Source organism: Perognathus longimembris, chromosome 28 (genome assembly GCF_023159225.1).
Source record: "Perognathus longimembris pacificus isolate PPM17 chromosome 28, ASM2315922v1, whole genome shotgun sequence".
In the NCBI taxonomy this organism is placed as follows: Eukaryota; Metazoa; Chordata; class Mammalia; order Rodentia; family Heteromyidae; genus Perognathus; species Perognathus longimembris.
This window is the reverse complement of record NC_063188.1, coordinates 90488353-90503142: the sequence shown is the minus strand read 5'-3', so window position 1 is coordinate 90503142 and position 14790 is coordinate 90488353. Positions and strand designations below refer to the sequence as shown.

Below are 14790 nucleotides of genomic sequence, written 5' to 3'. Positions count from 1 at the left end.
TTTTTTAAAGCAACAATTCACTGCTAACAAAAGGTGGGGGGCTGGAGGGGAGGAGAAAAGTTTGCCTAAAAAATAAAACACTTTTTTTTTGTTTCATTACTGGGACTTGAATTCAGGGCCTGACTGCTCTGAGTTTTGTTTTGTTTTTAAACTAAAGGCGGACATTCTAGCAAATGAACCGTAGCTCCACGTCTGCCTTTTTTGTGTGCCGGTCTTGGGGCTTGAACTCAGGGCATGGGCTCTGTCCCTGAACCTCTTTGTGCTCAAGGCGAGCCCTCTACCACTTAAACCACAGCACAACTTTCGTTTTTTTTCTTACTAGCTTATCATAGATAAGTCTTACGGACTTTCCTGCCCAGGCTGGTTTTGAACCATGATCCTCAAGAGGTCGGTCTGCTTAGTAACTAGGACTACAAGCTTCAGCCACTGGCTTCCAGCTCTACTTCTAACTTTGTACTGGTTAATTGGATCTAAGAGTCTCACGTATTTGTCTGCCTCCAACTGGCTTTCACCTTGGTCCTCAGATCTCAGCCTCACCAGAGCCTAGTTGTAAAGCAAATCAAAACAAAACAAAAAGAAGTTTTGGCATACCTAAAGATGGAGAAATGCAGCATTTTCTAGAATGACTTCGAAATGGACGGCAATCTACATGAAACTTATTTCCCTCGGGATGTGTAATTTATTTTGCAAATAACTGAACCATGAGACTAGATTCACGTAGAATGAAGGTGAACAGCACAATGGTTAGCATTTCGTAAATGCAGTAATGTCTAGAAATAAATGATATAACTAAGCAGAGTTTAGTCTCTTAGCAACGGGTGGAGGGGGGGAGAGGAAAATGGCCACCTAGGCAGCCACTTACAGAGAGCTACGTCAGAGTCACGTGGAGGCTGAGAGCCAATCAGATAAGAGGACTGGAAGAGAGCACGCCTATTAAAGAGAAATCAACGGACCTACTTGGATTGGTGCCGAGTGACCCTGAAAAACATAATGCCATTTCTTTGTAACTGTAACTGTTAATCTTCCACTTGTTTGGCAAGATGGAAGCGTCCGACTCTAGCGATAACGAAAATGATCCTTTGGTCAAACACAGACGCCAAAGGGAGAGGCTGGCTAGAGAAGAAGCTTTCTATCGCTTCGTGAACAGCTTGAGTAACGATGACTACAAACTTATGAGAGATAACCATTTGCTCGGTGCCATTGGTGAAAAAACGGAAGAAGAACTGCACAGAAGTCTACAACGCATTAAAAACGCAACACAAATGCCAGGTAAGGATCGGGACAGAGAACGCATTCTTCTTGCGCCTCTTCTGTTCGCATTTCGCGTGCTTGGTGGGAAAAATAGTGCGCCCAGCACTCCTATCGACCGTTGGTTTTACTGAGTGGTAATGGGGTTTGATGAATAATGGACTTCTTAACAATGAATACCAGGCATATATTATACAGTTTGGTCCAAAGTAACTTGTTGCGAAGTAACTGGTCCTAAGAATTACCATTTTGCAGTAGTTTTTAAGTTTATTCCTTTAATACCAGCGTTTGTGAGACTGAGGCAGGATGGTACTGTTGTGGATTTGCCTTAACTACATAAGGATTTTCAGGCTACCAGGACGCTAAGTTCTGAGACCCTGCATAACAAAATAAATAGATAAAAATAAGAAATAAGGGGCTGGGGATATGGCCTAGTGGCAAGAGTGCCTGCCTCGGATACACGAAGCCCTAGGTTCGATTCCCCAGCACCACATATACAGAAAAAACGCCAGAAGCGGTGCTGTGGCTCACGTGGCAGAGTGCTAGCCTTTAGCGGGAAGAAGCCAGGGACAGTGCTCAGGCCCTGAGTCCAAGGCCCAGGACTGGCCAAAAAAAAAAAATAAAAATAAATAAATAAATAAATAAATTGTTATTTATTTGCTCTTTGTTGGGAATATCTAGGTAATCTTTTTTTCTCCTGATTCACATTTACATAGCTTTTCCGGGGAGAAGCAAGAAATAGCCAGAATAGCCTTTTTAATTTTTATGTGGTTTTCTTTTGCTTTTCATTTTTCTTTCATTTTCTTTCTGGTAGTACTGGGGTTTCTACTTAAGGCTCATATTTGCTAGACAGGCTGGGTATCAGTGACTTAACACTTGTAATCCTAGTTATTCAGGAGGCTGAGATCTGAGGATCATGGTTCAAAGCCAACCCAGACAGAAATGTCCCCATGAGACTCTTGTCTCCCATTAACCACTGAAAAACCAGAAGTGGCGCTATGGCTCAAGTGGTAGAGTGCTAGCCTTGAGCAAAAGAGCTCAGGGACAGCACCCAGGCTCTTAGTTCAAGCCTCAAAGCCAACCTTCCCACACCCCCACAAAAAAAACAAACAAACAACTTTGCTAGGCATGCAATCTGCCACTAAAACAACCAGCTCATATATCTCCCTTGGGTTTTTTACTTATTTTTCCCATAGACTCTTGTATTTTTGCTGTAGGGCTGGCCTTAGACCCTAACCCTCCTAATCTTTGCCTCCCAAGTAGTTGTCCTTTCAGCAGTGAGCCATCACACCTACGTTTTTTTTTCATAGTTTTCAACCTTTCTTTGAAAGTTACTCCTATATCTGTATTACTCTTATACAGTCATGTGAACTTTTCCTTTTAGGTTAACATGTACTAATTATACATACTGAGTTCAATGTGATAGTGCTACATATGCATATTGCCTTCACTAATCAACTCTAACATTATTTCTTCCATTTTCCTCCCATACTAGTTTTCCCAACCTCTCCTAGCCACTATTACATGTTCAGGTCCACTGCCTTTTAGTGTACACATAGGAGAACATACATGCAGTATTTGTCTTTCCATATCTAGCTAAATTTACTTAGGATAATGTCCAACAAATGCAATTGTTTCATTGCAAATAATATTCCATTTATGGCTAAATAATACTCCCTTGTATGTGATGTGAAATACTGAAAATAGTTTTTGTTCTATTTCCTTAGTAGTTCCTCAAAGGTTTACAAAGTTAAAATCACTTTTCTTTATTTGGGGAGTATTTTATTTTAAATACAATTTTACTGCTATTATTACAGTGTTGTGTAGGGGATTTTCATTTCTTAAGTCAAATAATGAATACATTTCTTTGTTTGGACAATGTCACCCCTTCCCTTGCTTTCACCGAGGGTCCCCTTCCCATCCCTGCCCACAAATTATATAGTTTATTTTATACAGAAGATCAACATATTTTAATGGAATTAAACTGCCTTGTGTTTACTTATAAATTTTGGCTATATAGTTAAGACATTTTCTTTATACATGTATCTGTTTGTAGGTACTCAGGCTTATATTGTGGTTGTTATGAATAATCTTAGCAATAAATATGATTTTACAATTAATTCATTGGTATGCTAACTTAGTTTCCTTTTAATTTGTATCGAGACGTAGAATAGCTGCATCGTGGACCCTGTTTTAGCAGTTTATGAAAATAACTTATTACAATTTGTATTTATATCACTTATTATATTGAGGTATTTTCCTTCTATGTCATTTTAAGATTTTTTTTGGAGAGAGGGGATCTGGTGCTAGGATTTGCATTGCTTGAGTTCTGCTTCTGGACTGTTTTTTGCTGGTTATATTGCAGATGAATTGTCACTGATTTTTCTGTCTACGTTAACCTCAAACTGCAAGCTTTCAGGTCTTAGTCTCCTGAGTAGTTAGGATTACCAGAATAAGCTAGTAGATCTTGACTCTTCAGGGCTTATATCATGAAGGGATATTCTATTGTTTAAGTCTTTTTCTAAATCTATGAATATATTCATATAAATTTTGTCCCTTATTCTTTATATCCGTATTGCTTATTGAATTGACTATTTCAACCATCATTGTTTGTCTAGAAAGAAACTGATCATAGCAAATGTTATTTTTTTTTTTAGTTTTTAATTTTTTTGTCAATCATGGGACTTGAACTCAGGGCCTAGGAGCTGTGTCTGCGTTATTTTGCTCAAGGCTAACATTCTACCTCTTGAGCCACAGCTCCACTTACAGTTTTCCAGTGGTTAATTGGACATAGAGTCTCACAGACTCTTCCATGTGGGCTAGCTTTGAACCACAATCCTCAGATCTCAGTCTTGTGAGTAGCTATGATTACAAAGGTGAACCACAAGCACCTTGCTTTTTTTTCTATTTTAAAGATAAGCAAAAGTTTACTAGCATGAACTAATGGTACAGAGGAGTTTTGTTGCAATGTTTATAACTAGCATGTGATGTACTTTGACCAAATTAATTGCACTTATGTTACACTTTCTTTCTTACCATTTCTCCTTACTCTTCTCACATAAAAATTTGTGTTGAATTTCAGTGTTGAATTTCAGCAGAGGATCACAAGAGCCCAATAGCATTACCCTTATGATCACATAAGATGATGCTAAGTGAAATGAACTCCATTTTATGGAAATGATTGTTATATCACAGTTGTAACTACTTTCAACATCCCATGTGTATCTGTAGTTTATACTGTTGATGATGGTCTTGTATCACCTTCTTGGATTGTATCTACACTATCTCTGTAATCTTATCTGAGTATATTGGAAACCGTGTATACTGGTATTAGAATTAGGAAATTGAGAGGGAATACCAAAATTGAGAGACAAAGGGTAAATTAAGAGAAACAACAACAAAAGCAATACTTGCAAAACTGTATGGTGTAAGCGAACTGAACACCTGGGGGGGGGAAAGGGGGAGGGTGGAGGGGGGTATGAGGGACAAGGTAACAAACAGTACAAGAAATGTATCCAATGCCTAATATGAAACTGTAACCTCTCTGTACATCAGTTTTATAATAAAAACTTAAAAAAATATGTGTATGTATTTGTAAACACATATACATATATTATATATACATATGAATAAAGGCATATTATAAACAGACTATAAATTTATATAATTATATTTAATGTATTTCCATGTATTATATAATCTAATATCAATTATGTCACATAATAAATTATATAATATGTGAGCTTTATATATAGTGTATTATATATGAGATAATATAATATATAAAATGTGGTACATATACACAATGGAATTTTATGCCTCTATCAGAAAGAATGACATTGCCCCATTCGTAAGGAAATGGAAGACTTGGAAAAAATTATACTAAGTGAAGTGAGCCAGACCCAAAGAAACATGGACTCTATGGTCTCCCTCATAGGGAATATTTAGCACAGGTTTAGGCTAGTCATAGCAGAGGATCACAAGAGCCTAATAGCTATGCCCTTATGAACACATAAGATGATGCTAAGTGAAATGAACTCCATGTTATGGAAACAAGTGTTATATCACTGTTGTAATTACTTTCAACATGCATGTGAAACTGTAGCTTCTTTTGTTGATGTTCCTCTTGTTGGTTGTACTCGTGCTATCACTGTATCTCATCTGAATACACTGGATACTGTATATAGTGGTATTAGAACTAGGGACGTGAAAGGGAATATCAAAATTGAGAGACAAAGGATAAAAAGACAAATGACTCCAAAAGCAATACTTGGAAAACCTTTTGGTGTAAACCAACTGAACAAACAACTCATGGAGGGTGAGGGGAAAGGAGAGGAGGGGAGGGAGGAATGAGGGAGGAGGTAACAGTACAAGAAATGTAACCAAGGCCTAACATATGAAACTGTAAACCCTCTGTACATCAATTTGACAATAAAATGAAAATATGTAATATATATCTGGGTAATGGTGGCTGGCTGCTCAGGAGGCTGAGAACTGAAGATTGCAGCTCAAATCCAGCCCAATAAGGAAAGTCAGTGAAACTTTCATCTACATTAATGGTTCAAAAATGCTAGAAATGGAGCTGAGGCTCAAGTGGTAGAGTGATAGCCTTGAGCAAAATACTTCAGGGAAAGTGCCAGGTCCTGAGTTCAAGCCCTACAACGCCCCCCCATATATAGATAGATAGATAGATAGATAAGATAGATAGATAGATAGATAGATAGATAGATAGATAGATAGATATTGTACTCTGTAATTGAATGTGAGATACAAAATTATATAACACAAAGTATATGTATTTATATATAAAATATATCACATATATTATATACCATTATATAATACACAATTTATTATATGCTTTATATTATATCATAATATACAATAAATTATAGATTTGCAATATATAATAAATTTTATATATAATTATATATAATCATGTATCTATTCACATAGTGTGTAATTTATATATGATTAATTTATATTTGAATAATACATACATATTTCGACAATTATAACAGGTATTTTTAGATCTAGATACTACATATGAGGTAAAACATTTGACAGACTCTGAACACTACTTTTTATCTTTCAGTCCTGGAGCTTGAACTTAGGGCCTGGGCAAAGTCCTTGAGCTTCTTTTGCTCAAGGCTAGCACTCTACCACTTGAGCCACAGCACCACTTCCAGCTTTTTTTTCTGTTTATGTGGTACTGAGGAATTGAACCCAGGGCTTCATGCATGCTAGGCAAGCGCTCTACCACTAAGCCACATTCCCAGCCCCTGAACATTACTTTTATTGCAAAATAACATTATGTATTTTGTATATAATTACATATATGTATATGTAATAGAGAATTTAGATGGATTTAATTTATAAATTTATGTAAGGGGATTTACATATTATATGTATATAAATGCATGAATGTATACTTGTAACTATAATTCTATTATATAATTATGTCAAATATTAATAAGATAATGTATTAATTACACATAAATAATATTTCATATACATAATATATATGTATTCTCTAACATTTACAAACACCAACCTCTCTGTCACCTCTCCTACATACTGCTTCCCCTCTTCAAAGAGCCCCCTTTCAAAATTATGTCAGATTTTATTTTTATATCAAGATACCACATATGAGATAAAATGTGTGCTAGTCTTTCTGAGGATGTTTTATGTTGCTTAACAACACGATCCTTAGTTCTGTCCATTTCCTGTGAATGAGATAAATTTGTTCTTTTTGGCTATTATTACCAGTTGGAAAGATGTGACCCATTTTCTTTATCCAGTAATTGGTTTCATGGCTTCACTATTTTAAATATTGGTGATATGTATGTGAGTGAGTATCCCTCTTATATATTGATTTGACATTCCTTTGGATATATGCATGTTAGTGGATCATATGATAGCTTTATCTGTAGTTTCTTGAGGAACCTCAATACTTATTTGTGTACTGACAACTAATTACTATTACTGTGATCAGTGTATCAACAGTTTTCTACTTGCAAATCCTTGGTAATATTCATTGTTTGTTTTTTTAATGATAGCCATTCTGATTGGGACATGATGGAAATTCAGTATCATTTTTATTTGCATTTCCTTAATAGTAAGGGATGTTGACTATTACTCAAGTAGCTTTTTGAGAACTGTCTGTTTAATTTGATTTATTGGATTATTTTTCTTTATATGCTAAATTTTTAGCTCTTTATATAACATGCTTATTATTACTTTATCTGATGAGTAGCATGAAAATGTTTCTTCCATTCTTTGGGTTCTTTGTTTCTTTTCTTCTATATCTGGTTTACATAGGTGTCCTTTATCTTTTTCAGGATTCTATCCAGACTATTTCATGCCAACCATTGAACCCAGGACTTTTATCCCACTAGGTAAGTCTTCTACTTCTGAGCTATACTCTAAGCCCTATGCATTTTTTGTCTCACATTTTTATTAGCACCATTAATTTTACAGGAGGTTTCATTCTTAAGTGTCCATTTATGTATACAACATACCTTGATTAGACACACTCCCATCATCACTCTCCTTCCTTCCTCCATTCCTTTCCCAAAGTAATCTCAAAAGGCTTCCTTGTTCCATTTTCATACAGGTACATAAATCATTTTTCCATATTTGCTATCCTTCATCATTTCCATTTGCTCTCCACTCCTACCCCTAGTATACACATTCAGGTAGGAACTATTACTAATATTTTAAGTGTATCTTAATTGTTCTAAAGTGTTTTACCATGGTATTTCACACATGCATATAGGGTACTATAACCAAAGCTATGCTATTGTTGACTCCCACTTTCCCCTTCCCTCCTACTCATATTATTCAACAGCTTTCAGTGAGTATAGTTTTGTGATCATCATTTATAAAATTCAGTGTACTTCAGCATTGTTCACCATCTAGTATTCTCTTCTACTCCTTTCCTCCAGTTACCTAAAGAGTCACACAATTACATATGTGTGTATGTCTGTGTATCTCTATTATGTATAGATTGCTTTGTATGCATGTACATGTGAAACTTTTAGGACTCAAAATTTCTATGTAAGAGTAAACATGTAACCTCTTACTTCAGGTCTTGGCTTAGTTCACTTAACAGATAATCTCCAGCTCCACTCATTTCTCTGTGAACAACCTAATTTAATTTCATTTTTGTTTATGGCTGAATAACAGTCCATTTTGTGTATATACCATAATTTCTTGATCCATTCATCAGTTGTATTGAATCTGTTCTGTTTCCACGTCTTGGCTATTGTTATTGCTGTAATGACATGACTGTCCAAGTGCATCTATTATATATGTTCCTTTGGATAAATAAGAGGAGTGGTATTGCTTAATTGTATGGTAGTTCATTTTTTAATATTTTGAGGAACTGCTATACTGATTTAAACAATCGCATTTCACCCCATATTGCTTAAGGGTTCTTTTGTCCCTGCAACTTCCTCAGTTTTTATTTGTGTTTGTGATGATGGCCGTTATGATAGGAATGAAAACTCAGGGCTTGTGTGCTATGGCTGATATTTTTGCTCAAGGGTAACACTATGACTTCACACTCTCTGTAACTTCCCTTTTGCTTTTTCAGTGGTTAATTGGAGAATAGAGTCTCATTGACTTTTCTGTCAGGGCTGGCTTCAAATTGAGTGTCTTAGATCTCAGCATCCCGAGTAGCTAAGGTACAGTCATGAGCCACCAGCGCCTGGCTCAGTCATTTTTATTTGCATTTCCTTTGCTTGGTATATTGATCACTGCTTCTTCTATCTATTGTCCACGTGGACTTATTTTGAGATTTGTTTGCTCAGTTCATTTGCAGATATATTAAATTGTTTTTATTTACTGTGAGTTTAGTTTGAGCTTCCTATATATCCAAGTTATTAATTCCTTGTTAAATGTATAGCTAGAAAATATTTTCTCCTATTCTAGAGGCTGACATTTCAGGCTAATGACTTGATTCCTTTGAAGAGGGACACTAAGGTGACCTCACCGGGGTCAGGAGACATGTTACACAATCCATGGTGTGTGTAATGGGGGCAGAGGTGGAGGAATTTCAGTAGGGGAAATGGAGGATGCAGGGCTTCAGGAAGCAGGAAAGTTCAAAGAATTTTGTGAGTTTATGTTACAAGTCTGGCTCTGGGAGCCTACTGTTTGAGCAACTCTCCTGGCCCTTCTCTCAGTTGCCTATCACCTGAGTGGTGTGGGAGTGGGCTTTCATATTTAGAATAAGATACAAACTGGAGAATTTTGGGAAGATGCCCTGAGGAAAGGGTAGTCAGTGGGTCAACCCATGGGAGCAATATTGGTTATGAAAACAAAGCAGAGTCCCATCAAAATGTATAGCTAGCAAATACTTCTGTTCTGTAGGCCATCTTTTTGGGCTAGTGACTGCTTCCTTCGCTGTACACAAAACCTTTAATTTGATGCAATCCCATTTATTTGTGGAGGTGCTATAGCTCTATTCTGGAAGTTACAGCTATTTGCAAAATGATCCAGTGTTTTCCTTTTGTTTCTTGTAGTAGTGTCATATTTATAGTCATGCATTACAATTCTTCATCCACATTGAATTGATATTAACACAGGATGAGAGATAATGGCTTCTATATGTGGATATCCAATTTTCCCAGCACTATTTTTTGAAGAGCCTCTCGTTCTACATTAGTTTGGGGCTACTTTATAATGAAAAAAGTAAGATGGCTTTGGCTTTGTGGATTTATTTCTGGACGGATTTTTCTACCCTGTTTCTTTAGTTTTTGTGTCATTGCCATGTTGTTATTCTTACTATAGCTTTGTAGTATAATTTGCAGCCCATTGATTAATATCACACTGATTATTCGGATAAAATCTCTTATAGCTATTTGGAGTGTTTTGTGCTTCCAAACCAATTTTAGGTTTGGTTTTTTATATTTCTGTGAAGAATGAGATTAGATTTTGATAAAGACTTCATGAAATCTGTAAGATTATTTTCTATACTATAGGTATTTCACAATGCTAATCTGGTAATGAATGAGCATAGAAGATCTGATTCTCCAGTTTTATTCTCTTAGTTTTTATAGTTTTCAAGGTAGAGGTAATTCACCTACTTAGTTACATCTGTTCTCAAGTGTTTTTTTCTTCCTTTTGTTTTTTGAGGCTATTGTGAGTAGAATTGTTCTGATATCTTGTTCAGCCTTTTCATTGCTATTGTACAGGATATCTATTAACTTTTATATGTTGGTTTTGATCCTATATTCCTAATAGTTTCTATCAATCTAAGAAATTTGGGGCAAAATCTTTAGAGTCCTATAGGTATAGGATCATATTATCTGCAAATATGGACAGTTCAACTTCTTCCTTCCCTATGTATCCCTTCCATTTATTTCTCTTGTCTCATTAATATAGATAGGAATTTTAGTACCATATTGAATAAAAGTAGAGTGGACAACCCTCTCTTATTCCTGACTTTACAGAAATGATTTCAGTTTCCCTTTAGTATGATGCTAGCTATGTTTGTCATATATAGTCTTTATTATGTTGTAGTATATTCTTTCTATTCCTGCTTTCTCTGAATTATTATCATGAAAGGATATTGTGCTACTGGAATGAAACCAAATTTATGCTGTTTGATCTTTTTAATGTGCTGTTTAATTCATTTATTTGAGAATTGTTGCATGTTCATCAAGGAAACTTGTTTATTCTTTTTGGGTTTTGCCTATTATGGAAATACTGGTTTCATAGAGTACGTATGGTGAAAATTTTCCTTTTCTACTTTATGGGATAGATTGTGGAATATTGATGCTAGATAATCCTCAGGGATGTATTTGGCAAAAGCAGAATTTGGCAATGACTCTATTCTGTTCTAGGCTTTTCATATTAAGAGAATCTCCATTACAGCTTCCTCTTATTACTCATAAGAGTCAGATTAAGTGGTTGATAGACAATTCAGCATCACTGAGATAGGGAAAAATGAGCTACAATCTACTGTCTTCCTTATTTGTGGCTTGCTTTTATATGCAGATTGAAGATAGTATTGGTCAAGGTACTGATCTGCTTCTGTGGTACTTATACTGGAGCAGAAAGAAGTGTACCTCTTCTTTATTAATTAGAAGCCATTGCTGTTCACCCGGTGCTTTTTAGTGTATGGCCAAGGCAGTTTCCCCCTTAATTCACAGGTTCTCTTGCTTGTAACACCCTTATGGCAACACATGGACAACCTTTTTGGGGTATATCCAAAATATGCCTAACAGAAGGAGGGACCAACACAGCACTAAGTTCCACATTAGTAGTGGAGACATGAAGGAGTCATGTGTTCATGTCCCCATTCTTTCAGATCCCACAAAGCAGTTCATCACTCTATGAAGGTGAAGAGGCTGGTGGATATTGCATGAGTACCAGGTACTATGCTAGAGCTCTCAGCACTGTGGCTGCAAGACCAAACATTCAGCAGATAGCTCCTGCTGCTTTGCATGTCATTAATGTGGTTTCTGCAGTGATGTTACCATTGGTTTTGAAACAAAATTCCAGAGCACTATTAAGTGATGGTTCTCTTTTTTGAATTCCTTTTTTTACCTTATTTCCTTTTAACAGGTGGAAGTCCTTCTCTCCATGATGTATGCAATGCTGGTTCTACATCAAACCAGCTTACTTCTTCCTTTAGGCAACTTGAAAATATGATAGAACGAGAACAAAGAGTAAATCGATCTTGTATAGAAACAAGTAATTCAAACATTAGTGATGGTCAAGTAGGAGCAAACTCTAACTTAAGGATCCAGAGGCAAGCAGCAAGAACACAATCCCCCTCAGTATTTCCAAGGTCCTCTAGATCAGAAGTCAGTGCAACCGAAACATCAACAGGTCAATCTAGTGTAAGTCAAGAAAGAGAAAGAAATAGAAGCACAATCATTCAGAAAATTAGAGCAAGACCTGAGAGTAGTTCATCTTCAAATTCACAGAATGAAATTCTATGGAGAGTTCGTAATCCAGAAAACGTTCAGAGGCAAATAGGTACCCGAACTGAGTACACAGCTACACAAACATTTCCAGGTCCGTCTACATCAGAAGCAAGTGAAGCTGTATCACTGATGAATTCTCCAACTACTAGTAGTGAGAGAAGAGAAAAAAGTCACAGCCCAGAACTTGAATGCATTAGAGCCAGAATTGAGGAGAGCTCGCCCGTGCATTCACATACTCAAATACGAAGAAAAGTTCGTAATACAGGAAACACTTATAGGAGAGCTGCAAATTCACAATCTGAGCCAACATCTTTGTGGCCGACGTCTTCAGAAGTATCTGCAACTGAAACATCAATGGACATTCTACCTAGCAGAATCCAGAGAAGAACAAGAAACACAAGTCCAGTGCGTCGCAGAGTTAGACCAAGAATTGAAAGTAGCTCACCTCCTGATAATGCATCATTTGAGAACATTAGGGTAAATGAGGCTGAGATTTCACCTAGAATTCAGCAACATGAGGCAGTGACAGAGCAACCACCTAGAGCTGGATCGCATATTAAACGACTTTTTACAGATTTAACATCAACAAATGACTTTTCAACACAAACAGAGTCAAACAGAAGGATTAATAGTGAACCTTGTGTGACTAGACTGAGAAATCAAACCCCAGATTCTAATCTTGAAGTAAGTTTTAACTCTGAAAGAGAACCTTCAGTAAGAGACAACGTAGCTAATAGAAGTCAAGTAACACCTCCCACAACAAGCAATACTGTTACTATAGAAAATAGTCCAGAAAGCAGAACTAGGCTTTCAAATACTGAGCAGTCACATGACACTGCTTGTATTAGAACAACTATGTCTACAAAGGCAAAAGTTAATTTAAATAATGCCACATTAGTGATTACTCACAGAACATTATGCCAGATAATGGTAGAACTTGATCAACCAAATAATCTTACCAACAATGACAGTGGCACTGATAGTGACACTGGTGGTAATAATGATAATGACACTGATAGTGAGAATGAAAGCAGTAATAGAGATGACAGAGAGCTTTATTGTTACAGTGATTTTGAACATAGTGACTCATTCATACTTGAAAACACAGAAGGGGAAAACACAGAAAGTGAAAGAGATTATGGGACTGATGAGAGTGAAATTTATGCTTTGAATCCAAATCCTAGCTGGGATTCGTATTATCCTTCAGTAAATTCTGAATCTAGTTTTTTTGCCAGTTACAATTCCATCTATGGAAGTTCCGATATTAACTTGGCAATGTTTGAAAATAGTACTGAAAGAAGTTCACTATTTAACTCATCAATAGTGAACAGGGGGAGAAATCAAGCTATTACCCCATCTGATGATTTTGATTTTTGGCCGATTGAAGATCAGTTAGATATCAATGAAGACATCCCTCCTACAGGAGGACTCTCTAAGCAACAAATAGACATGTTAACAGTAAGAAATTTTAATGAAAACGATGCATCAAATTCATGTACCATCTGCCTTGAGGAATTCAGGGAGGGCAATAAGATCCGCACACTACCTTGCTCTCATACATATCATGTACACTGCATAGATGCATGGCTCGTTGATAACATGACTTGTCCTATTTGTCGTAGACGGGTCCGTCCTGATGGCAGAGGATTCTAGTTGAGTTTTGTACTGTGATTTATATAATTGTGATAGAAATACCAGTATCGGTTGCTTTTGACATACTTTTGAAATGACAGTTTATATACTGTAACTATCCAAGTTTAATTGTTGCCTCCAAAAGGAGTAAAGTATTTTACTGTTCTCTGCTTTATAATAAAAACAAATATTAAACAATAAAAATGAGTGTCTTACCTTACTTGATATTGAAGACCACACTATGACTATCCACTAAATGTGGAGAGAAACTCAGCAAGTTGGTTGGGATGTTTCTATTTTCATTTAAAAAAAGTTTTACTGTGATATAATAAGCTCTTGATAGACCCCAATATTCTTATCCAATCATGTACACCTATCCTGTGACCATGCAGAGAAATAGAAACCAAATCAAGATAATTAAGAAGCAATGAAAGGATTTATTACTCTGTCATTTAAAGGAGCATTGTTATAATCAGCAAGCTGTAAAATGTGTTAAAACTCCATCTTCATACTTGTCTCCACACAGTTCTCCCCACTCCTTCAGACAACATAAAAGATTCTTCAACTCACCAATGTAACCTCTACCCCAGTAGGGCTCCATGCAGATCCCCCCCACCTATTTAAATTGCCATCCAGTTACCTGGATAACCAGCATACCTGGAGGCAGTTACCTCCCCTTTTCCTGAGGTCACATCCCACTACCAATGTTTCAGTCAGGATCCTGGCTAAAATATATACCATACTTGAAAAAGGTGATGAAATAGCATTTAATTAAAGGATCATTTAATTAAAAGGGAATAGGAATTAGGAAAAAAATCAAGAAACTATGAGGTACCCTGAGGTTAGCAACTTTTAAGAAGTCAGTGTTGTTACCACTAGAATTGAAGGAACAAGAATGTCCAGTAATTGTAGTAGAGGGTGCTAAATTGTGAGTGTAGGTAGACAAGTGGCAGATATTGAGAAATTAAAACTT

General features: G+C 36.3%; 1 protein-coding gene across 1 annotated transcript; it reads left to right on the top strand.

The window, feature by feature from the left end:
* The first annotated feature begins 1040 nt into the window (after nt 1-1040).
* LOC125343201 (E3 ubiquitin-protein ligase RLIM-like) lies at nt 1041-13838 on the top strand. Its single transcript, XM_048335468.1, has 3 exons — nt 1041-1269; nt 7590-7646; nt 11821-13838. Exons 1-3 carry the CDS (start codon nt 1041-1043, stop codon nt 13836-13838), a joined length of 2304 nt encoding a protein of 767 aa, XP_048191425.1.
* Nucleotides 13839-14790: the final 952 nt, after the last annotated feature.

Coding starts and splice junctions, on each gene's coding strand:
- LOC125343201 (XM_048335468.1), top strand. CDS start 1,041: ATGGAAGCGTCCGACTCTAGCGATAACGAAAATGATCCTTTGGTCAAA. Junction 1,270..7,589: donor AAACGCAACACAAATGCCAG/GTAAGGATCGGG, acceptor TATCTTTTTCAG/GATTCTATCCAGACTATTTC. Junction 7,647..11,820: donor CAGGACTTTTATCCCACTAG/GTAAGTCTTCTA, acceptor TCCTTTTAACAG/GTGGAAGTCCTTCTCTCCAT.